The sequence below is a fragment of the Lissotriton helveticus genome, chromosome 8 (assembly GCF_964261635.1).
Source record: "Lissotriton helveticus chromosome 8, aLisHel1.1, whole genome shotgun sequence".
NCBI classification, from domain to species: domain Eukaryota; kingdom Metazoa; phylum Chordata; class Amphibia; order Caudata; family Salamandridae; genus Lissotriton; species Lissotriton helveticus.
The window spans coordinates 941,727,619-941,753,757 of NC_136069.1; the positions used below are offsets into that span (position 1 = coordinate 941,727,619).

The 26,139-nt window shown below is 39.4% G+C and overlaps 1 protein-coding gene across 2 annotated transcripts in view; it reads right to left on the minus strand.

Annotated features, from left to right (window-relative positions):
- Positions 1 to 26,139, minus strand: part of APOO (apolipoprotein O) — a 670,501-nt gene that overhangs the window by 259,633 nt on the left and 384,729 nt on the right. For both annotated transcript variants that reach the window (XM_078657783.1, XM_078657784.1), the window contains exon 7: positions 4,529 to 4,639. In XM_078657783.1, the coding sequence (XP_078513909.1) occupies positions 4,529 to 4,639 (111 nt within the window). The remainder of the gene's footprint in view (positions 1 to 4,528; positions 4,640 to 26,139) is intronic.

Here is a 26,139-nt window from a genome sequence, read left to right on the forward strand (position 1 = left end):
CAAGTCACGTATTGGCAAAACTAGAGGGCTGACCACTAATTTCAGACCAACTGGCTTGCCAATGCTTGTTTATTTTTGTTTCTCATGATCTTATTGAAGCTGGTTACACTGATTTGCCAATGAGTGTTTTTGAGAAATACTAGCATGCATCAACACATTTTACTAAATGATGCTGCAAAGAAACAGTACCTGAAATGTCACAGTAGTTTAGCAAAATGTTTTTTTTCCTACTTTCATTTTTTTAGGAAAATTTTATATTGAAAGCAAAGTCATTAATCTTGCTCTCAAGCTTCTGCAAATGTTTGCATCTAATCAGAGAGCATTCTGGGAACAATATGCATAGCCTCATATTGCTAAACTTTGAAACCGTGAGTACACATTTTTATACTGTAACCACTGTCAGTAGTGCAGTCAGAACTTACATTAACTTCGGAGCGCTCACCCTATTAATAAAGGATTTCAATTAATGAACCATGAATACAAGTTTGAACAGCATTAACTTAGACACACAAATAATAACTTAACTTCAGGCAGTACCCTTCCCTGGCCCTTAATGTGCTACTGCAAACTGGTAGCCAAAGGGTTTGTGCTGCAGGGGGTTGGGCCTACTTGTCCCAAGGACAAAATACACATTAAAACTTGTTGCCCTTGACCCCAAACAATATGTCCTGGGCGTCGGGCTATAGGAATTCCACATCCCTGAAATATCAGGCTCTGAAGAGGCTGAAAGCCATGCATTTGCAATTAGGTTTAGATTTCACTCAGAGGACTGGTTTCACTTTGGAAGTGAAGTTGATTTGGTGGGTAAGGAATGTTCAGGTGTTGAATGGCAAAGCGATTTTTGCGGAAATCCCAGATATTGTGATAGAATTAGATGCCAATTTAGATGGACGATATGTATGAATTGTTTGAGAATAGCGTACCATACAGAACTGTTAATGTTTACAGGCCAGCAACTGCAGCAGGACATCATTTGGGTAATGGCCAGAACGTGCAGGCTTTCCAAACCCGCAAAGTTAGCAGATATAATTGCCTTTGGCATGTGACTTATCTTATCTTATCTTATGCAGAATTTATACAGCGCACGTACACTCGAGGGTTTCATGGCGCTAACCAACAGTGCTAGGAACTAAACCCATGGAGAAAAGAGGGGGGTTACGCCAGCGTCTGCACAAAGAGCCATGTCTTAAGTTGCTGCCTAAACTGGAGAAGAGTGGCAGCGGAACGAATCTCCAGGGTGAGGGTGTTCCATAGCTTGGCAGCAAGCGTGGCAAATCTGCGTCCTCCCTTGCGTTGGAATTTGAAACGGGGAATGATCAGGAGGGTTTGAGAGGCAGACCGAAGATTGCGTAAAGGGATGTATTTAGGCAAAAGATCCTGAATAAACTTGGGGCTACGAACATTAAGGGCTTTGAACGTTATGCAGGCAGTTTTGAAGAGAGTGCGTTGTACAACAGGAAGCCAATGCAATTGCTTGAGCAGCGGTCTAGCGGATTGCCAACGAGGGAGGCGATAGATAAGTCTGGCAGCTTGGTTCTGAGCCAGCTGCAGACGCTTGCTGTGGGCAACCGGAAGGCCAAGATAAATGGCATTAGAGTAATCTAAGTGCGACAGCACCAGGGCCATTACAACCTGGGTCAAGGCGGATTGGGTAAACAATAGGCTGATCTTCTTTATTCTGCGAAGCTGAAAAAAGCATGAAGACACTACAGCATTAACTTGAGGTCTCAATGAGAGCTCATCATCAATCAAAACCCCCAAGCTTTTCACAGATTTGGATGGATTGGGAGGGGGCCAAGTTTAGAAGGCCAGTAATGAGGTCCCCAGAAGAGCTTACTTTTGCCGAACAGAACCAATTCTGTCTTTCCACGATTCAGCTTGAGATGGTTACTGTCCATCCATTGACCTATAAAAAGCAGGGTGGATTGAAATTGAAGGGCAGATTCAGGGGAGTCGTCGATAGTGAAGGTGAGTTGCAGATCGTCTGCATAGTTGAAAGTGGTTACTTTAAAGGATTTTAATAAGTTCAACAGAGGGAACATGTAAATGTTAAACAGGATCGGTGATAAGGAAGAGCCCTGCGGAACTTTGCAGGTAGTGTACAATTTAGATGAAGAAAAGGGGGGAAGACCTACAGATTGGGAACGGGAACTGAGGAAAGACCTAACCCAGTCGTGGGCGAGGCCGCGTATGCCGGCTAGTTTGACACGGTCGATGGTGACTAATGTTCTAGCTCTTTTAGAGGATCCTTGATATTGCAAGCAGGATATTCAGTACTGAAAGTGTTTGCCTTTCTTGGCTGGAATCATTATGACATCTGTGACAATTTATTTATTTAAATATTGTGGGTGGTCAGATATGTTAAAGTGTATGAGAGGCACGCAGTGATGATTCGATACGAAGGGGTTTCACAGCTACAGATTTCTTCTAAACCACCTCTTAAGCCCAGTCTCTTCCCCCCCAATTTTAGCAAGGTGGGCGAAGAAGGTGATGCATCTGACTTGAGTGGAAGGTGGTGTGTTTGGTGTCCATTCAAGCATCTAAAGACTTTATGATTGAGGGCGGGGGAGGCTGTATATTCTATGTAGAGCAGATTGGTCTAGTGATTCAATGTTTAGAAGTTTCAACTTTAAACCTCTAATGAGTGCTACAGGTTGTTTGGTAGCAGAGTTTTAAACTTTCTTTTTGTTGGTCACTTTCGCTTGCAATAAAATGTAGATGTTCCACAGCTTGCTGAGAAGAAAATCTGTATTTTAATAAAAGACATGGAAGGCAATATTATCCCGCCCTTGGGTTGCGCTCCCTGGTCTAATGTGTTTTCCTCTTAGTATGAAAAGCAATGTGGGAAATGGTTGCAGGGGAGTGGATGTGACTGAGCTGGAGACGTTTTTCCGGTTACAGAAATGTGCAATGCAAAGTTCTTTTGAAAGTTCCAGTTGATCACAGCAAATTAAAAAAGGAAGGGGGTTGCTGCGCACTGGTTTTATTGCATCTTAGAATGTTGATGAAGCTCCACACTACTTTTTTTGCTGCAGCTCTAAGTGGGGCAAATAAAGGAGATCTGCATAATATTGTCCTTCGTGTTTTCAATAAAATCCAGATTTTCTTCTCACCAAGCTGCAGAAAATCACCATTTTCTATGACGAAATTAATGAGGAGACTGTTGCTTCACTAAAGCTCTGGACAATGTCTTGTACGGTATCTAATTCAATGCATGAGACATTGAGTAGTCCTTGGTGGTCTTTGGCAGAAAAGTGGTGGTTTGGTTGTTATTGGCAGCTGCAGATGTTCAGTCAATGTTTGTAATTCTCAGAACTAAAGTACGCATCAGGGTATATTCTCAGGTGATAAATTACGCCTTGATAGATTTCGGAACTACAAGTACCAGTATCCTGAGTCTTCCAGCATTGTGCCAGAAATTTCCACAAGACTACAGAACATTCAGGAAAAAACAAACATCAGCAGTTAAAAGGATCATTGTGCCACCTGATCCTTGCTGGCCAATCTGGCTCAGTGAAACCTCTGACACATTCTGGGAATTTTCTGATTGTAATGCTGAGTGAATGATTTCTAATTGCTCCTGAGAAAGTATTTAACGTCTGAAGTAGTGTCTTCTGACTGTACGGTTTTCCCACTTGATTTAGGAAGTTTATGTTAGTGTTAGTAAGAGCATTTGAGGTTTGAAAACCTTATGATTTTCAGCTTGGACATTGCTTTGAACTATTTTTTAAGAGTACAAATCTGGATCTATTCTCCAACTATAGTTTCTGGATCCTCAGGATATTCCCTTGACGTGACATGAGAGAGTGTGGGAGACAAAGACTTCTAAAGTTCACCTTGGGACATTTTCACATTCCAGCCAGGTACATAATTTTCCATTTATTTTTGTGTAATATGCTAGAAAACAAGCTCGACAGATTAACAAGTAGTTTTCTTGTACAAATATCTCTATTCTACTATTGAAGATTACCTCAAAGGAGTCAAGATTTTAGTCTATTGCTCATAAATTTCTCTTCATCTTTCAACAGTAAGGGGAACTATTGTGACTCCTTGGAGTACTGGCTGTCATGAAAGTGCAAACTGGGGTAGATAAAGTGTTTAAAGAAAGACATCATCAAAGCAATCCCATAATGAGAGTCCACTGTTAAAAAAAGTTGAGAATCTCTTCCTGCACAAAAATGCAATTTTCAACATTTAATTGCCTTCAGTATTGCTGCCTTGAGAAGGCATAAGGATAACCCAAATCATTAAATTTCAGTATAGCTATCAAGACATGCAGCAAATACTTCCATTCATCTTCAACAAAAATCCTCCAATTATATGATCTCATATTTTCGGCAATAAAGTTGATTTTCTCGTCTATTTCCTCATCACAAGGTGCAAACAGTCTGTACCTGCCCAAGATCACATTTTTAGGGAGAACAAATATGACATAATGCATCATAATTATTTAAACTAAACAGAATTCCTATTTTCCTAAAGAAGAATTGCTGAATGCGACTAACATGCTCTTTTCTGGAAACCTTACCTTTTCACCACTCTTTTTCTGAGATTTCTTTTTTTTGCCACCATCTTTCCAGAGGGATTCTACAGCAATATACCCTTGTAATCCCCAATCATATAATGTTGATCCAGTTCCCTACAAACAAAAGATGTGTATTATATGAATGTCAAACCAATTGCATGTCTAACTTTAACAAGGACTGTTAAACTAATATACTAAAAGGTATTTGATTGCCAGTAGGTTGTGCTGTATTCGGTTGGAGATAGCATGATAGATGCACAATAAAGAAGAGAAATGTCAAGCATTACATGTGGATATTAGTTGTTAAACCACCAAGACACTCGATTGCCTTAAACGAATAATCCTAATAATAATATTAACGTCAAAAATAACAAGGATAACAAAAATATTTTTTTTAAAGAGCATACTCTATGAGGGAAAAAAGCACTAGAACAATAACCTTTCATCACAAACATACAAATACAACTAAGAATTGATATGGAATTCCTTAAAGAGCTATTACAATTAACTAAACAAATAATGTGAATCCTACTTGCTTCTCTTATTCGGATAGATATTTCTCCAATGCTGAACTGATTAACTTAATTTGCACTCACTGTCACTGCAATTTAATTGAATCGCTTACTTGACATGCTTAATTTTTTTAAGGTGATCAGACAAAGACACCTGTTACACAATTCAAGAGAATCCAAGCAAGTTATCAAAGTACCAATACTGCCCTGTTATTAGTCCGAGAGGAGAATGCTGGAATCTAGTATTTGACAATGCTTTATAAAGACTTGCTTCAGTAATACCCACCAAATATTCGTTATGTCTCTTCCATTCTTAGTAGCCTTTCCGGTACCACTAAAGACTTTGTCTCTTTAACATGCAGAAAAGTGGAACAAACCGATGTTCCTCTTGTATCTAGGATAAATACCAGTGCACAGCGATACTTCATGATAGAGCACTACTTACTTCATGCTTCTAAGCCAGTGCAAACATTCTTAAATTTCAGTGACCCACTGAAATTTCCAGCATAAGCAATTTTAGCACCTACTTACTACTGAAGAACTCTATGCTTTAACAAATTGCACTAAATATTTCATTCATGAAATCACAGCAGGGATATTTACAGAAGTTAACCCCAACAGAAGCGTTTAGATATACATAACTCTTGAGTTTAACACCACTTCCTTTTTCCACAATGTACCTAAACCATGATTACATTCTTTAGCCCATCAAAAACCACAACTGATATACAACATTGAAGCAACAAATTTGACCAGGTTTACCCTCCTCTGTGATGCAAGTGACACACCCCCGTAAACTGCATTTAAATAGCTCAGGCCAGTCTTCCAAGCTTTGGTTCTCTAACTTGATATTTTATCGTGCACATTTCAGTTTAAAGATCAAGTAAAATAATCCTCAGGTAAAAATATTCTTTAGATGTCAAACCCATAGGTGGGTTTGACACCGAAACGCGCATCGGCGCTGGAACCCCTGTGCCTCCTTTGTTTGCATCTCTTCCCTGGAGAAGAAACCAGATTATGGACTGTTTCAGTGCCTTGAAAAGATGACCAAATAATCTTGGATTTTCCATATCACCCAATATTGTCTGACTTTTCTATTGATGTGAACTATTTTCGGATAATGTGACTATGTTTGCCTCTATCTAATGCATTGCTACCTGATGGAATGTGTGAGTTTGTCTGAGTAAGTGTTTGCCTGCTTGTCTTAACAATTGTGTGTGTGCGACTTAGGATGTTTGTAGAGTTTGTGGACAGTTGTTGTCTTTTATGTTTTTTCTACCATGTTGATCAAAGTATATAAATAATATGATATCCTTAACTCACAAGTATTTTGTACTATAAATGGGAGGTGTACCTTGTTAGGACTGTTTTTCTTATATTAGTGACGTATAGCAATCTTTAAAGAAATCTTTAGGCAGAGTGTTTTTTCTGATTGCAATTTTGACACTATTACCAACTATTTGTCAGTTTTTCTGAAATGAAGAAGAGCAAGGCTGTACAGAAAAGAACCATCTCTGGATGGTTTGTCTTGTGTATTAAGATCTGTCGTGAACTAGCTAAAAACGCAACCACCATGAGGTTTGAGTGCTTACTCCACGAAGGTGAAGGCAGCTATCATGGTGTTAGTACACGGCGTGCCAGTCTTGGATATTTGCCAGGCTGCTACCTGGGCATCCCACCACACGTTCACAAAGCACTACTGAGTGGTTAACTAGGTCCGGCAAGATAGGCCTTTCACCCAATTTGTCCTGTAGGATTTCCCAGTGTGAGTCATTCCACAGACCCACAACCTGGTATCTATTCATAAAGTTAGGACTGTGCAGCTAGAAGTTTGCAACAGAACAAGTTACTTAGCTTCGCTAACACCTTTCCTGGTAGAGAGTTTCCATAACCACAGATTCATCACCTGCCTTCTCTCCTCCCTATTCTGTAGAATGCACTCATTCAGTCCAGTCATAATACGATTTCATCTCAAAAGATTCTGCACACTGTTTTGACACTCATTTTAATGGGCTTCATGTTTGTTGGCTAGAACGGAGTTCAGAAAGAAACTGATGCCAGCGTGTGCAGGTGGTGCATATATGCTGGTTGTGATGGCACAATAATGCGGAACGGAATGCCACGAGGTATCATGATGTTGCAGGATGGCACCTGTCAGTGCTAGAGGGAATTGCTATGAAAAAGTATTTGGCTCCAGTCTCATGCCTGGGGATATTCAAAAGGTGAGGAATCTGTTAGATAGTCTGTACCAGAAAAAGCATTACCGAAGTTAAGTACCTTAAGATAGATTGTGTTCCATGTAAAAGTGCATGAGTACAGTATATTGAAGTCCCATATTTTATTAGGTTTCTTTTGTTTGATGCCTCATTCTATGTGTTAGATTGGTACTTTCTGTGGAAACTCACCAAAAATTATTAGGAACATAATATCTTACAAACATATATGGTCTTTTGGAACACAAAACTCTTCTAAATGATCTCTTAAAGGTTGTTCTAAGCTAGTGGTTGCAGTTTCTTGGCCTACGGTTTCGAAGGGTGATTAAAGCAAATGAGAAGATTCTTCCATCTTGGAAAGATAATTAGACCAATCGTAAGAAAGAGGATCACATTGCTCCTTCAATGTATAGTCTGATTGCTTGACGGAGTATCGAAAGTAGTAGTTGAGCTTGTTATTGGTGAATTGGAAATGAGTCTGTGTCGAATAAATAATGGGTTTTTGAAAATTCTATGTCTAATAACTTTGGCGTTTGTGGACGGAATTGGCTGAAATTTTCAGGAAAATGGAACATTTTGTTTCTGAGCAGCCCCTGAAAATTTGGGGGGGGGTTCGTCAAGGGGGGGCCGAGAAAAAAGGGGGGTCCCAAAACGCGTTTTTCCCATGTTAATTTCCATAGGGCGGTTGGCCTCACTTTTAGCTCGAACGGCTGAATGGATTTGCACGAAACTTGGCAAAATTGTAGGGACTGTTAGCCCGATGTGCCTTTGCTAGGTCTCAATATATGTGCTCCAGTGGATTTTGATAAATTAACGAGGCACTGTGCCGCAAGAGCGGGCGGAACTCAGCTGGCCGAGCGAGGCACTGTGCCGCAAGAGTGGGCGGAACTCAGCTGGCCGAGCGAGGCACTGTGCCGCAACAGTGGGCGCAACTCAGTTGGCCGAGCGAGGCACTGTAGGTCTTCCTCTCACAAAGATGAAAGTCAGAGTGAGGAAACAAGGAGGGTTTTTCATCATTTGGGACAAAAAAATAGTTCTAAACCAATGAAAAGTTCATTTTTAGGTCACATGACCTAGCCTTACATCATTAGGAAACCAAAAGTGAAATGAACCAATGAACATTTTTATTAACAAGTCACATGACCTGTTATGCTTACGTTACGCGCTCCGCGCCGCGCCCCGGATCGCTTTTGGGAAACTGCGCTTCGCGCCTCGCTTCGCGCATCGGGTGCGCTAACGCGGCACGTCATATGACGCATTACGCGACAACGCGATACTACAGTGTTTCTGGATGTTTCAGACTGAAGCTGGCGTCAGCATGAGAGCACCCCGTGGCTACGTCGTGACCGTTCCGCGAGCAATCATGGCAGTCGCTCCCCACCGGAAGTCTGCGGGAGTCGGGGGGCCCCGGTGACTCTTGTAGAATCTTCAAGGCTGAGGGGACGCTTTTGGGAATGGGGCCCATGCCCTAGCAGTCAAGCGTCCGAGTTCCAGGGTTGCCCAGAGCCATCCTTGCAGGCCAGGCCCAAGTCTGTGGAGCCGACCGCCATTTCGTGAGCTCCGTGGCAGCCGCCTGTCGCTGTACCGCAAGAGTGGGTGCAATTCAGCCGGATGGTGGGTGAGACGCTGTAATAGCAAGAGCAGGCGCAACTAAGCTGGCCGAGCGAGGCACTGTGCCGTAAGAATTCTATATCTAATAACTTTGGCGTTTGTGGACGGAATTGGCTGAAATTTTTAGGAAAATGGAACATTTTGTTTCTGAGCAGCCCCTGAAAATTTGGGAGGGGTTTATCAAGGGGGGGGCCGAGAAAAAAGGGGGGTCCCAAAACGCGTTTTTCCCATGTTAATTTCCATAGGGCGGTTGGCCTCACTTTTAGCCCGAACGGCTGAATGGATTTGCATGAAACTTGGCAAAATTGTAGGGACTGTTAGCCCGATGTGCCTTTGCTAGGTCTCAATATATGTGCTCCAGTGGATTTTGATAAATTAACGTTAAAAAAAAATATATATCTGTAACAGCGCTCCGGGTAGCGCTCCGGTTCGCGTACTTGACGCGTAACGGAACTTCGCGAAGCGAAGCTGATTGGCTCTCCGGTGTATGTCAACATTCTAAACAGTCCGGAGCGGCCACGATCTTGTCTCTCGGTAGGATCGAGAGACAAGAGTAGGCCAAAACAAAGGGGAAATGACTATAAGGGGGCATAGTAGATCCTCCTTGACCCCCTAGGTTTGATGTGGAGGCTTTAAAAGGGCCCAGCGGGGCCAAAAAAAAAAAAAAAAAAAATCGTTTTTTTTGCGTGGGGTGCGCCCGGTACGCGCACCGGAAAGCGGTCCGGGGAGCGTACTATGAGGAAAAAAGAATGATAGACTTTTCAAATATTGTATGTTTAATGATTGTTCGTTTTGTTGTTTTTTTTGTTTTTTTTTTATTGATTGTTCGTTTTGTTGTTTTTTTGTTGTTTTTATTTATTTATTTATTTTGGTTGTACTTAATGAATTAGATATAAAAATGAATAATGTCTCAAACAATTTTTAATTATTAAATACAAATTTATTGGTCAGAATTTTCATAGTTCAATAAAACTTCCAGTATTACATCATCTGGAATCTCCTCAAACATGCATGTTTCTATGTCTTGTAAGCATTCAATAAATTGTTCATCCAAAGACTGATCCATAAAATCTTCATCTAAAAATTCTTCATTTAAAATCTCCTCAGATGTAATGTCGAAGGAAACATTGATATTTTCGTGCTCCCCTTCCATTTTTTTGCTGTAAATAGCATAAAAAATAACTATATCAGAAGAGTTAGGGCACTGTTGGGTTTAAGTTCAGACAAGTAATTCTAATTTTTTAACAGTGAAGTTAACTTTGGGTAGTGTATGGTAACAGGCAGGAAGTAGAAATATAAAAAAGTGCCTGTGAAGAAGTGTAAGTAAATTCATAATTATAGCAGAGAAGCCTAAGTCAATCTATAAATATAAAAGAGGAGCCTATCTGTATCTATAACTATAGCAGGGGGACAGTAAATAATTATCAAAAAACGTTTTTACAAATTAACTTAAAGTGCTCCTTACAAATTATCAACTTACTTTACAGAGAGGTAAAAATGCTATTGAAATGTACTTCAGGAAGTAGTAGTCAAAATGGCTGTGTTTCTCTCTCTTTCTTTATATATATTCAGGTACATAACCATTCAAATGTCAGGAAAAAAAAGTAGAAAATGAAAGTAAAATTTTAATTGGTTGTCAATTCCAACACTTCAGATGTGTTTTGTGAAGTAATTTACCTCAGGGAATTTAGAGAGGTCTGCAGGCTAAATGGTTAAATGGAATTCCAACCAAATTTGTGAAAATGGTAGGGATTGGTATGTAGTATGAGCTAATCTATATTTGGTGAAAGTGTCTCCAGTGGTTTTTCTGTAAATTACTTTCCCACCTTTTTTATGCGATCGCTTCTCACTGCGCGCCCCGGTACGCGAACCGGCAGTGTTACGGGAGTCCTCCATTTTGTGTTTAGGTAGAATTGAGATACAAGATAGAGGGCACATAATGTTCAGAATGGGTAGAAGGGGGCATGGTAGACGTATCCTGACCCCCTAGGTTTTCTGAGGGTGGCTGAGGAGGCCCATATGTGCGAGAAAAAAAACATTTTTTTCACATTTTCGCACGGTTTGCGTCCGGTGCGCGTACCGGGTAGCGATCCGGAAAGCGTAAATTGTGAAAATTAGTGAAAAAAAGTTACATTTAAAATTTGTTTATAGTGATCATAGTTAGGGTAGCTCTGAGAAGAGCTTTTGGGTCTGTGGTACATTTAGGTACTTATAAGTAGGTACCAATACATAGTCTTAAATTCAGGATGAAAACTCTGTTCCCCTCATCTGAGAAGTGAACTCCATCTCCTCTGTAGATATCTTGCATGTAGTAACGTAAGTTATTGTTGTAGATGCAGCCCATTCCATGGTCACTAATGTAAGCTGAAACAGACTTATTTACATGCTTCCTCGATTTCTCAATTTGTGGACAAAATTGGTTCGACCACCTCCATTTCTGTCTTTGGCATATATTTGAATATACCAAGGCAGTTTGAGGAAAAAGTGCCATCAATTGGTCAAAGGTGTCCTTTAAAAGCATTTCCAGACCTACCCCAGTCAAAGTGCCCAAGTCATTTCCTCCACAGTGCACAATTAACAGGTCAGGTTTTGGCAAATGCAAAAAGGTTTTCACCAATGGTATCAATTGGTGACATTTTAATCCTCTGTGGCCAATCCACTTGATTTCCACATTTTGTAAATTGAGGTTAGGTAAATTTCTGTTATCAGCATACCTTTGAGCCCAGTGGATATAACTATGTCCAACAATCCAGACAGAAAACATGGTGAGAGGAGGTTCTGCTGCAGTCAGATGAAGTGTGGTAATGAAATGGCAGTTGAAAAAATAAGAGTTTATAATGAAAAAAACTGTGGAGTTTCTGTGCTAATGATTCAGTAGCAGTGATTGGTGGATTTTGATTGCTGAAAACAGAAAGTTAGGGAGCATGGATGAGTTCTTTGAAAGATGTAATTTGAATGGTCAAGAAAAAATCATTTTATGAAAGATTGCACTGGATACGCAGGTGCACTGAGAGTTCAGAGTTCAATTGAAACATTGTAGTGTGAACTTTCAAAAACCAGAGGTCTTTCAGGAGGTGGTTGCTATGGAAAAAAGGCAGAAAGGGCAGAAGGGGGAAGGGTGTTGATTTGAAAAAAGTGAGGGAAGAGTTTTGATTGGGTGACATGAGAGATATGTGTGATGAATTACAGCATTTGTGTGCCATTGTTGGTTGCAATCTCTGGAGTGCATACCCTTTGCTCTTCTGAAGACAAATTGGTGTGTGTCTGAGACTGTTTTCAAACTCAAAAAGTATTTGCTAAGGTGAGAAAAGATTCATTTAATTTAAATAGAGAATAGTATGCTTTAGGGAGAAAATTAAGAAGAAAGTTGTGTATTTAAAATGTTGCTTTGTGTCAAGTGTTTTACAAATAGATTTTGATTCTTTGAGTTGCATAGCCATGTTAAAAGTGACGCAAAAATGGTGCAAGGGCCTTAAAAATACGCTTTCATGTTTCTTAGGGCATTTTAAGTCACTTTCCATGAATATGGTTGAATAATTGTTTTACATGATGGGTTTAAAAACGTTTTTTGAAATCAATTAGGTTTCTTAATATGTACTGCTAGAGTTTCATAGGTTGCTTGGGATATATTAACAAGCAATTGAGGGCCCGATGTAGGTCGGTCGGTAACGGCCGAAAATCGGTATTTTCGGCCGTTACCGACCGGTATTTGAGCTTTGGTATGTAGGGACACATATTTCACAGAATCGGTTTATTTACCGATTGGTAAATTTACCGATTCTGTAAAATACCGAATCGGTATTTCTACCGATTAGGTAAATTTGGTATGTAGGTGGGACTCTTCTGAGTCCCACAAGCCTTATCGATTCGGTATTTTAGCATCAAATTGAATTTGATGTTAAAATACCGATTCAGGTGTGCATGCACATGTGTGCATGCACACCTGTGCCATATGACTTAAGACCATAAGGCTTCAAAGCCCATAGGAATGAATGGAGCATTACCGGTCGGTATTTACCGAATCGGTAAATACAGATATTTACCGATTCGGTAAATGGAACATCTGGATGTTCCTACATACCCCCCCTTCTTATTTAGCGATTCTTAATTACCGAATCGGTAAAATTCGGTAATTAAAAATCGGTAAATAAGTCCTACCTACATCGGGCCTCAGGTGTGCATGCACATGTGTGCATGCACACCTGTGCCATATGACAGGCAGACCTGCCCTTAGGGCAGGTATGCCTGCCACATGGCACCCAAACCTTTTTTGGGGGTGCTAGAGGGTGTCAAAGTGACACCCCCTGCACCCTTGTCAAAATCTGTATTTACCGATTCGGTAAATACCGACCGGTAATGCCCCATTCATTCCTATGGGCTTCAAAGCCCATAGGAATGAATGGAGCATTACCGGTCGGTATTTATCGAATCAGTAAATACAGATATTTACCGATTCGGTAAATGGAACATCTGGATGTTCCTACATACCCCCCCTTCTTATTTAGCGATTCTTAATTACCGAATCGGTAAAATTCGGTAATTAAAAATCGGTAAATAAGTCCTACCTACATCGGGCCCTCGAGTCCCTTTGATGTTATTTTTCCCATTTTAATTTAAGACATTTCCCCGTGGTGCAAGGTCCTTGTAAATACGCCCCCATGTGTGCTTGGCAAATTTAGATTTTGATTGTTTGAGTTACATAGCCATGTTAAAAGTGATGCAAAAAAAGGTGCAAGGGCCTAAAAAAAAACGCTTTCTTGTGTGTTAGGGCATTTTAAGTCACTTCCCCATGAATGTAGGTATATAATTGTTTTACATGATAGATTTAAAAACGTTTTTTAAAATCAATTAGGTTTCTTGATATGTACTGCTAGAGTTTCATAGGTTGCTTGGGGCGTATTTACAAGGTCTTTGAGTCCCTTTGATGTTATTTTTCCCATTTTAATTTTAGACATTTCCCTGTGGTGCAAGGTCCTTGTAAATAAGCCCCCATGTGTGCTTGGCTAATTTAAGTACTGATAGGGTGTGCTTCTACATAGGACCTGTGTTGTGTATTCAAATTTAGACCAGAAAATCACATTTATGAGAAGGTCATATTGGTGTCTGCTTCTTCAAATAAATATTGAACTGAGAAGTATTAAACTGAAGCTAAATTTCATCTTCAACCCTGAGTAGGCCTCACCTCAAACAAAGCTCTAGATAGTCCACACCTTATCGTCATCTTGAATCAATCATTTAAAGTGTTAGGTGCAGATTTATGATGGCCGTGCGCCTCTTTTGTGCTGCTGTTCCGTCACTTTTATAATGCAGCAGTGATTTACAAGATGTACCATTTTGCAAGATAGGCCTCACTTCATTGGTAGGCCTGCACATGTATTATCTCCTCTATATTCTTCAACAAGCCTAAATTTCGTCAGCAACCCTGAGTAGGCCTCACCTCAAACTTTTGTGACGCAGCGGCGGAGCAAAAGATGCGGTATGTTGTGACATATTTACAACTTGAAGCATCAAGGAAGATGTGTCATGCTGTAAAGTTCTGCCCCACATGAAACGTGTGTTAGGTTTCATGTGGGCGTTTTGTTGCAGGGTGGGCAGTCATTTGCATGAAAGCCCTGTAAAACTAACACAGTAAAATTAAGAAGATTTCACTGAGTCACCTTTATGGCATTGCTGAATCAAATCTTTACGCCTGTTTGAAACAGGCATAAGGAGAGATGCACCATGCAATGTGTGGCTTGCCCCTGTGAATTGCAGTAGACATGTCGCGTTTATGACGTGATTCCTGCAATGCGCCGTTTTTGTGGAACAGATGCGTGATGCATCTGTGCTGTTTTTGCTCAATGGTGCTCCGCATTGTAAATGCGGCACATCATGGGTGGCAGAGCAGTGGCGCACGTTAACTGGTGCATCCCTGGGGATGCGCCAGTTAACATAAATCTGCTCCTTTAAATTTAAGTATTAGCAGGGGACACAGTGTTGGTGAGGCTTATCCAAGGTTAAGAAGAGATGAGTCCTGTTCACTGAAAAATTGGACATAGGCCTCACCTCCTCAGCATCGCTGGACATGGTTAAATAATATCTGCAAAATGTTACTCTTGTTAAACAATTTTACTATTATAGTCTCTGAGATTTGTCTCTTACTCTGCAACATCTCATTGTTCTCTTTTTTTAAAGATAACGACAACATCAAGCATGAGTGATAATGAGCAAACTGTTGATCTCGATATTATCATTGAACTTGTGATTGAAACATCAGTGGAAGTAGATCCCTTGGATGATTTAAATCCTGAGGATGATGAAGAACATGATGAGGATGCCGATTTGTCAGAATTGTATGACATAGGGTGGGAAGCTGACCTGCTCGAGCCTATGGAACTATAAAGAGTTATTTTTAAAAGTTACTGGAAATGAAAAGTAACCATGTTAACCGTTTCATTTAAAATTAAACACAACTTCAAAAACAGCTTGTGTGAAGTGTCTTTAATAAAATAGTAAAATATACTAATAAAATTAGTTCAGATTCACATATAAAAGATCACAGGTCAAATGTAGAAGCATTCCATTTCTTTGCAACTATTTGTGAGTTTTAATTTTCATAATGCACTAAAAATTATTGTATGTAGAATTTATAACTAGTATGTTAATTTTTTGACGACTGTTATTGATTTACTGTTTGGTAATAGTGGTTAATAACATTTTTTATTATATTTTACTACAGATTCAACTGCAGATCATTTCAAAATTAGACAATGCCGTCTAAGGATAGAATCCGAAAGGTTACAAAACGTCAAAGACAGCAGATTAGTAAATGCTTGCAGCAGTCTTCTACAATAAAATCTCGTCAAGTCACCAAGAAAGCTCCGGGTAAGAGAACAAAATCATTCCTTAGAAACATTTGTAGAAACAAAAGTATACCTACAGAACAAGTTTTAGTCCAGAAAAAGATAGCCAATTTAAACGGAAAGGAAAGGCCAAACAAAAATGTTACTGGTAGAGCAGGAGATAACTCTGTGCATGGTAGTAGAAGGAAAAATCAGTTTAGGGACATTCGTAGACGAATGTTACGCAACAGGATAATTGGTAATTTGTTAAAAAATATTAAGAAAGGTCAACAGAAAGTGTTTTTTTATAAGAGAAAAAAAAAAGTTGAGAAAATTATTGATCAGGCTTTTGAAATTAAGCGAAAGTTATTTATTTTGATAATCAATAGAATTAGGAAACTAAACAAGGTAATTTATGATTTAAAAACAAATAGTAGATGGAAGAGAACAGTTAATCGTAGTAATTTTTGTGAAGTTTTTTCAGGAGAATGGATGCATAGTTCAAGTTCTGAGGCATTTTTTAATGAGGAGAGTTACTTTCAGGATAATGATTTGGTGCATGCAGTTGACACCAGTGGTCGAGCTTATGAGGTGAAAGATGGTAGTCCGGTTGAAAAAGAAAAACTTGTGACAACAGAGGCAGAAGAGGTGTTAGGTAATGAGAATTTAGGAAGACGTCCTAAGGGACCTGTGTACACCTGGAAGTGTAGTAGTATTTGCAGTGTGCGACAGGATTCCATCAATTTGCTTTGTGATTTTGTACGGACATTTAATAAGAAAAGTTTGAAACAGAAAATGAAGATGTTGCAAGAATTAGATCCTTGCAGAGTGAGGGAAGTGACAGGTTTGCATGGTCATTCACTGGCTTGTCTTTCCAGGAGAGTATGCCTGAGTGTTTTTCATCATTTCAGGATGCTAGCAGTGCATCATAATAAAGTGAGGAAATTAGTTAGAATGTTGTATTATGCTAAGAGTCCAGCAATTATGCTTAAACAATTATGCACTGCTCTTTTGCATGGTTCTGAAGTAGATGTGAAGAATATTTGTGAAGAAATTGAGTTTTGTTACTTTACAAGTAAAGAGGAGAATGTTGAAATTGACCCAGAAGAAGAGGGTAATGTGGAAGATAGTGTACAGGTTTCCAGTACAGATAATTTTCAGAAGGAAATTGCCACGTTTCAGGTGAAATCAAGTGAGAGGCCTAATTTCACTTGTGTGTGTTGTCGACGCACTTATTATAAGAATCAGACTAAGTTAATGGATTTATATGCGAAAAGTGAAAGGGAAAATAATAGTGAATGGAAGGATTTTGCAACATACTTGATGGTAGAAAATTCTTTTGATTTGGGATTGGATCAACGTGTGTGTACTTATTGTTGTAACAAATTAAATCAAAACCGGATGCCTGCCAGAGCGGTTCATAATAATCTGGAATTGGTTGAGATTCCTTCTGAATTGAAGGATTTAAATACTTATGAATCTATTTTGATTCAAAGTATCCATCCCTTTCAGGCTATTGTAAGAATGGAGCCAAAGACAGGGAAATTGCCTCCATCAGATTTACAGAGAGGATTAAAGGGAAGAGTTGTTTATTTGCCTCTAGATTTGAAGAAAAACATTAATACAATTGGAGTAGAGAAAGTGGAAGAGGAACCTCTGGTTATCTTAGTTAATGGGGTTCCGACAAAGAGTAAGAAAATATGGCAAGATTTAGTAGATGTTAGGAAAGTCAAAAAGGCAACATTGTATTTGAAGAAAAACAATAAGTACTACAAGAATGTATATGTTGCAGAAGAGGAAGTAAGTGAAGAAGAGGATAGCGATTTGTGTGCTGGTCAAATTGAGAAAGTAGAACCCTCTAAAAATGAAGAAATATATGAACATTATAGTGTTCATCCTTTGCATTCCAAGGAACTCATGGGGAATGCTATTGAGTTGTTTCAAATGAAACAAGCCAAAGGGAGTCCCGTTAGTGTTTGGGAGGAAAGTTTGGAAGCTCGGTGTTTCCCACAGCTATTTCCAACAGGTCAAGGAGGATGATATGATGAGCGACCTGATCAAATTCCTGATTCTGAATACCGGACTTTACGATTGTATGCAGAAGATCCTAGGTTTCGTCAATGCATTCCCTATTTGTTTCATCTCCTGTTTGAAAGCGATCTGTCTGGACTGTCATATGCAGTAAACCATATCTTGAAAAGTGGTGTACACATGCAAAACATCTCGGCAAGTGACTTTATGGATAAAGTCAATGTGCAAGACAGTATTTTGGATTCTCACCTGATTAATCTCATGGCGTGTCAGCGTGGTACTAATGAGTACTGGTACCGTCGTCATGGTGATTTAAAATGTATGCTGAGGAACTTAGGAACTCCCACATGGTTCCTCACTCTCAGCTGTGCCGAGTATGGCTGGGAAGACTTACATGAATTTCTACGAGAGGCAAATGGAAACATTGAAAATATCGAATTCAAGACACCTGGAGAACTGTGCTCTTTGGATCCAGTGAATGTATGCAGGTACTTCAATCATAGATTTGAAGCTATGATGTCTTTCATCATGAACAGAAAAATCCACCTCTTGGAGAGGTGTTGGATTTCTTCTCGAGGAAGGAGTACCAAGCAAGAGGTGCTCCTCATATACATATGCTGCTGTGGATCAAAGATGCACCCAAATTTGGAACAGATCCAGATGACTTAGTGATGACTTTCATAGAACAGTATTCTACATGTGCTGTTCCAAAGGCAAAGGAAGACAAAAGCCTAAGAGAACAAGTTTTACGCTTCCAAAGCCATCGTTGCGGAAAGTACTGTCGTTGTAAATTCAGAAACAAGGACAAGTTCTACACCAAATGTCGTTTCGCCTTTCCACGACCGGTGATTTCTAAAGGAAGAGTGAACAGTTTGATGTCTTCGCTGCGACATAATGTGATGAAGAAATCACCCAAAAATACATACAATTTGAAAAGGAACGAAGAGTCCAAGTACATCAACGACTACAACCCAGTGATTTTGTCCATGTGGAATGCTAACATGGATATACAGTTTGTGGCTGATAACTGTATGGCTGTGGCTCGGTATGTGACATCTTACATCACCAAAAAAGAAAAGACAGAATTGAAGGATATGTGGGAGGACATTTCCCATGAAAAGAGCCTCAGTAAGAAGTTGTACAGTTTCAGTCTGAAGATGTTGTCGCATCGAGAAATCGGAGCTTACGAATGTTCTGACCGGTTGTCTTCAGCAAGTCTCTATGCCAAATCAAGGAGTATCGTTTGGGCGAGTCTTGGTCTTGCTGCAACGTGTAATCGAGTTCTGAAACCTGTACGGGAAATTGAGTATTTGGCGGAAAAGGAGCCAAACAGTACAGATATTTTGAAGACCAACATGTTGGATACATATTATCCAAATAGAAGCAGTCACCTCGAGAATGTTTGTCTGTATGAGGTTCTGCAAAATTATATATTCAAGAGGAACATCAAAGAAGATATTGATAAAGGAGTGTATGCTGTAATTGGAAGTGAGGGATGTCTGGTCAAGCAAAGGAAATGCCACTTGGTAAACCATCGAAAATTGAGTGGCGAATCTCCTGAAAGAAAAGAGTTTTTCTATTTAGCACTTTTGCAACTTTTCAAGCCTTGGCATGCAGAAGAGGAACTGCTTGGAGATTTCCTCTGTTACGAAGACTCTTTCAATGCCGCCAAAGAGACCATAGAATGTCCTGTTTTTCCCAAATATCTAGAAATGTTGAATGCGGAAATCGAGCAGGAAGCAACGATTGCAGCCGAGATTGCTAGAGACAGTTCTCAGGACAGTCAGAGTTCTGTTTCATTGAGTCAGGATCCACTAGGAGGACCAGTTATCGAAAATGAAGCTGCCACTGCCATGATTGACGTGGAAAGAGCCATGGCACATGCTCAGGAGGATGCGGTTAACTTAGAAGACTTGGAAAGACAACTGAACGTTGAGCAGAAGAAAATATATGACGAAGTTACCAACCAAATTGATCATGGATTAAGTCATGAGAAGAAAGAGTGCTCATGTACGTCGTTGAAGCCTGTCCGACTGTACGTGAGTGGAGAAGCGGGAACTGGAAAAAGTTTCCTCATTAAAGCAATTTCATGTTATTTGCAGAAAAGGACTGAGTCATCGCTGTCTTGTGTTGTCACCGCTCCAACTGGACTGGCAGCACATAACATTAAAGGTATTACTTTGCATCGTCTACTGATGCTGCCAGTGGAGCATGATAACAAATTACAATACCACAAGTTATCTGGAGATGCTTGTTGTGAAGTTTCAAGAGTGTTGAGGAAAATGAAACTTCTTATCATTGACGAAGTAAGCATGGTTTCCAATGTCATGCTTGCCTTTGTGCATTTGAGAATGCAAGAAGTTCTCAAAACAGAGTATGATGTGTTATTTGGTGGCAAACACATCATTGTTTTCGGTGATCTTCTGCAGCTGACACCAGTGAAAGGACAACCTGTGTTCAAAATGCTCACGCATGAAGATACCAGGAAGTGCCTAGGGAGCATTGGCAACGTCAATATATGGTTAAACTTCAATTATGCTGAACTGCGTGAAAATATGCGTCAGGCGAAGGATGAAGATTACAAGAATATTCTACAAGATGTTAGAATCGGAAAAGTGACCGAGCATGGGAAAGAAGCTTTACATGCACGATTACTGTCAAATTTGTATCCAGAACAAGACGTTGTGCCTGAGAATATTTTTCAGAAAATTACTGAGAAGAAATCTGGAATATGTTTGATGCCAACTCTTGCAGAATGTGCCATCTTCAACAACAAAATGTTGCATTTAGAAAACCAACAGATTGTGAAACTGGAAGGTATTGACAGAGTAGAGCATATGGGATCAACAATTATTTTGTCTGAGAATTTGAAATCAAAATTGGATTCATTAGAGAAGACTATATCTAAAACTGCAGGCTTTGAAAAGACTCTGAATGTGTGCTTAAATTGCCGTATAATTTTAAGAAGGAATTTACATGTTGAAAGAGGTCTGGTAAATGGATCAATGGGTAATGTTGTTGATTTTGTGAAATACAGAAATAGAGATGGAATTGAATTTTTAAAAATTAAATTTGATGGCATTGAGGAAGTACAGCTAATTGGTCGTTGCTCTGCTAGGTTTTTGCTTGTAAAAGACTTATATGTTCGCCGTAAGCAGTTTCCTGTTTGCTTGGCATATGCGGTGACAATCCATAAATCGCAAGGTTTAAGTGTAGACAGTGCATTGGTGAATATTGGCAGTTCTGTGTTCAAGGAGGGTATGGCATATGTGGCATTGTCACGAGTCAGAACTTTATCGGGATTGTACTTGATTGAGTGTGATGTCACAAACATTTGTGCGGATCTAGATTGTGTTAAGGAATACAATAGGTTAAGAAGAGAGTATGCGCCACATTTGCCTCAATATCCTTTGTTTGAGAAACGTGTGGTAGGCCGGAAACGAAGAAATGTGACCAATAGTAGGGAGGTTCTAGCAAAAAGACGAAAAGACGATGAACCTGAAATTATAAGCAGAAAGAAAAAGGATTCTGTTGAAGATGTTGTTGGTTTTCAATTTGAAAATAGTTCTGGTGTCAACTGCTATGCTAATGTAGTGGTTAATGTTGTCTTTTCTCTAGAAACTTTAAAACAACAGATTGTGATCAATTCGGATCAAAGTTTTTGCTGCTTGCTGAATTCTGTGTTTGAGAAATGTAGCACTGATAGAACAAAATTAGAAAGTGTGTCTGAAATTCGAAATCTGTTAGACAAATGTTCAGGTCAAACGCAATTCTCTCAAAATATTCAGCAAGATTGTCAGGAGTTTTTAATGTATATGCTTGATGTATTGCAAGATGAAGGTGTAGATGTAGATCACCTGTTTGGCCTTTCTTATCAATGGCAGCATGACTGCGAGAATTGTAGGGTATCAAGTACTAGTAGTGTAGACTCAGAAAGATTTATATATTTAACTTTGCCAGACAGTAAATCAGTCTCCTTTAATAAGCTAGTAAAATCAGCCGATCACAACATGGAGTGTAGCCAATGTAAGTCAGCAATGCTGTCCACATTATTTATACAAACATATGGCCAGTATGTCATTTTAATGTTCCAACGATGTAGGCCTGATGGAACAAAATTGACAACTTTAATAAAAAATGTTGTGACTTCGCAGTTGTCAATATCAGGAAGGACTTTTGTAACTGCAGCAATTATATATCATGACGGTCCTTCAACAACATCAGGACATTACACAGCTTATTTAAAGTCTAGAAACGGCTGGTCATTTTGCAATGATTCTGTTTTAACTTTCAAAAAAAAATTGCCTTTTGACCTTAAAAATTCTTACCTGGTGTTTTTACAACCAAAATTTTAGGGAAAGAATCTCGGGATGTGCTCTGAGGAAATTCAAGAGGTTCTAATGGCTCCTACACTATTTGGCCTTGAGGATAAGTGTAGTACAGAGTCAAAAGTTAAATGTGGAAATGTGGAACATGAGTGAGCAAGAAGGGTGAGATATTACTAGTACAGGATTGTGAAAGTGATCTTGAACGTTTTCTTTCTAAAAGTTGCGGAAAAAGAAAATGACGGGATTTGCTTAGAAGAATTCCAAGTGTTATAAATGGCTCTTACACGATTTGGCCTTGAGGAAATGTGCGGTAGAGAGCGAGAAGTCATTTATTGTATGTAACATATTTGTCAAAATGATGGAGCTTTTCTTTTAGAAAGTGGCGGGCAGAAAATAATAGCAGCACAACAGAGTATAAGCTGTTCATAGGACATCCTTCGACGTCATGGAAAGTAAGTTACTTTTGAGGAGTTCTGATTTCTGATTGGGTATTTTATATGGGTTTTTTAAACACAATCATTTTCATTGTGTTTTTTTCCCTGCTGTTATATGATGAATACCTTCAACTCACTGTTTTTAGTGAAATTTGATACATTCTGGGAACAGCAAAAATAAACCATTTAACATGTATAATATTTCTGTACCTTTTTGTATTTATGATATTCATTTAGAACTGTGTAGGAGGCATGGAGAAACTGAGGCTTCTGTAAGTGTCAAGGGAGGTGAGTAATGTACATTGCTCTGTTGCATACAGTCCTCACCTTCTCCATACTCTTGGATATGCTAGACTAAACCTGCACAATGACATACCTAAGCTGAGGAAATACAGGTGATGTGATTGTGAAATGAGCAAAAAAAATTGCACGTTTTTCAATTACATTACCTGTGTTTCCTAACATTATGAATCACATTGTGCAGATGAGGTTTAGGCCTGTCCAGGGATACAGAAGAGGTCTGGCCTTTGTTCAAGAGTGCAGTGGACATGACTCACTTCATTGGTAGGCTTGCACATGTATTATCACCTCTGTACTCTTCAACAAGCTTAAATTTAATCTGCAACCCTGAGTAGGCCTCACCTCAAACAAAGCTCTAGATAGTCCACACCTTATCGTCATCCTGAATCAATCATTTAAAGTGTTAGGGGCAGATTTATGATGGCCGTGCGCCTCTTTTGTGCTGCTGTTCCGTCACTTTTATAATGCAGCAGTGATTTACAAGATGTACTATGTTGCAAGATAGGCCTCACTTCATCTGCAACAAGGTACCGTCAGTTTAAAATGTATATATTTAGGACTGTGTAGGGGGCATGGAGAAGCTGAGGCTTCTGTAAGTGTCAAAGTTGTTGCATACAATACTCACCTTTTGCGTAGTTTTTCATATGCTAGACTACATCTGTACAATGAGATACCTAAGCAAAGGAAAAACACAAGTGATGTGATTGTGGAATGAGCAAAAAAAATTGCACGTTTTTCAATTACATTACTTGTGTTTCATAACATTACGAATCACATTGTGTAGATGAGATTTAGGCCTGTTCAAGGAGATAGAGGAGGTCTGATGTTTGTTCAAGAGTGCATTGGACATGACTCACTTCGTTGGTAGGCCTGCTCATGTATTATCTCCTCTGTACTCTTCAATAACTTAAATTTCATCTGTAAATCTGAGTTGGACTCACCAGAAACAAATCTGTGGATAGGCCACAACTTATCAGCATTTAGAAACAATCATTTAAAATGTTAGGGGTAGTTTTATGATGGCCGTGAGCCTCTTTTGCGTCGCTGTTCCGTCACTTTTGTGACGCAGCAGCAGTGCAAAAGATGCACCATGTTGCAAGATAGGCCTCACTTCATCTTCAACAATATACCCTCAGTTTAAACTGTATATATTTAGGACTGTGTAGGGGGCATGGAGAAGCGGAGGCCTCTAACTTTATTTCTTTGTAAAATTGGATGATTGTCAATCTATTCCCTTGTCTTTTTTAATTTTTAAATACATGTTTTAATATTTTTCAAATTTTTGTTCTTTCTTTCACAGATTGAAAGTATAAAAATAACAAGTGACTAAGTTAACGACAATTATAAGGTAAATGTTTTGTACTCTTTTCGTTACGTTTCTATCACATTTAACTTCTATTAGTTCTACTGGTTCATTTCTTTAACCCTCAGTTTTCTGCCTTTGCTACTTACCTCATTCCTTTGTCTATTACTTACTTACTCTACTCCTTCCACTCCTTTTCTCAGTCCCTCTGTTCTCATAGTTACTCACTCTTGTTCACTCACTCCGTCTCTATTACTCTCATTGTCTCTGACTCATCACTCTTTCACTACTTCTTCATTATGCTTTCTCCCTGTAGTTCAAGCATACTAAGGGGCATATTATCAACACAGGCAATAAAATTATCGCTGCTTTTATCGACAGAAAACTGCCGCAAAAGAAGCTTTAGCGGCAGATTTCTGCCGCTAAAAGCAGCGATAATTTTATCGCCTATGTTGATAATATGCCCCTATGTTATTTACATTTCTTTGCTGTTTCAATCATTCCTTTTCTGTTACTTCTTCTTTTCTGCTTTCTGTTTTTTCTCTATGTTATTCCACATGTTTTAATCTTATTTTGAACATTCACTCACATTTCCAAAAAACTCTTGTTTATTATTCTTCTCCTCTCCTTTTTTTCTTTCATTTCCTTATCTATTTTGTTTTTCACAATTATACCCTCTTCCATCTTTTCTTTGGTAAATAGATCTATTAAACAGTATCTCTGTGTTACTCCCTCTAGCTGTCTTTCTTTTACCATTACTCTCTGTTTCCTTCCATTATACTTACTCTTCTTTTTTTTGTAAATTTTTTTGGGTTCGCTCCCGGTTCGCGTACCGGCGAGCGAACCGGGAAGCGAACCAAAAGAAATAGAGGTTTCCAGAGTGCAAACATTCTAGCAATTTTTTTATAAAGGGGAGGTAGTTCTGAAAAGAACTTTTTTTTAAATTATTTTTGTTGTTTTATATTTTTTTTATTATTTTTCTGAACATTTTTTTACTTTTTTTGTATTTTTTGAACGGTTTTATATTTTTTTGTTTTTTTTGGGGGGGGGAACAAAAACAATTCATTGTAAAGGGCTCAACAGGAGCAACAAAAAAAAAAAGATAATTTATTATCTGAATCGTTTTGTACAAACATGATTGTCAATTGCTAAGTTGATTAGATTGATGCTACTTTCTCTGTAGCAAATCAACTGACCGCAACGCACGCACACTTGTTTGACTGCCCCGAACCTCATCTGTATATTTGGGACCATGTCCCTCGCCTCTGGTCCCGTCACTTCCTGTACATTTGATCTTCTGGCCACAGGAGGAGGGTTATCCTGCAGGTGACGTACCTGCGCAGCACTGTAGTTGATAGGGTGCCACCTGTCCATATGGCGATGCATTGTATAATTGCCATAACTGTATTTTTTATCTGTCCCTCTGGACAGATCTTTCTTGCAGATAAGGCAAGTTACATACCGGGCATTCACTTTTTTTTGGCCCCGCGGATATTTAAAAAATTGCCAAATATAATTTTCTTTGACATGAGACCTCCTGGGCTCCTCAGGCAAAAACTGCCTCTCTTGCTGCTCTTCCTCTTCTTCCTCCTCTTGCTGAATGATAACTTCAGCAGGTGGTCCTCTCTTCCTAGGAGGTGGTGGTGGTGGTGGGGGTGCACTAGCTGAAGCTACAACACTTGCCTTTGCTAAGTGATGAAAAAAGGTCTTCCTCTCACAAAGATTAAAGTCAGAGTGAGGAAACAAGGAGGGGTTTTCATCATTTGGGAAAAAAAAATAGTTCTAAACCAATGAAAAGTGACCTAGCCTTACATCATTAGGAAACCAAAAGTGAAATGAACCAATAAAAAGTGTTATTAACAAGTCACATGACCTGTTATGCTTACGTTACGCGCTCCGCGCCGCGGCCCAAATTGCTTCCGGAAGTTGCGCTTCGCGCCTCGCTTCGCGTACCGGAGCACTTCCGGGTACGCTAACGCGACGTGTCAAATCACGCATTACGCGCCAACGCGATACGTCGCGCTTACGCGACGCGTCACGATGTTGTTTTCTAACGCGACA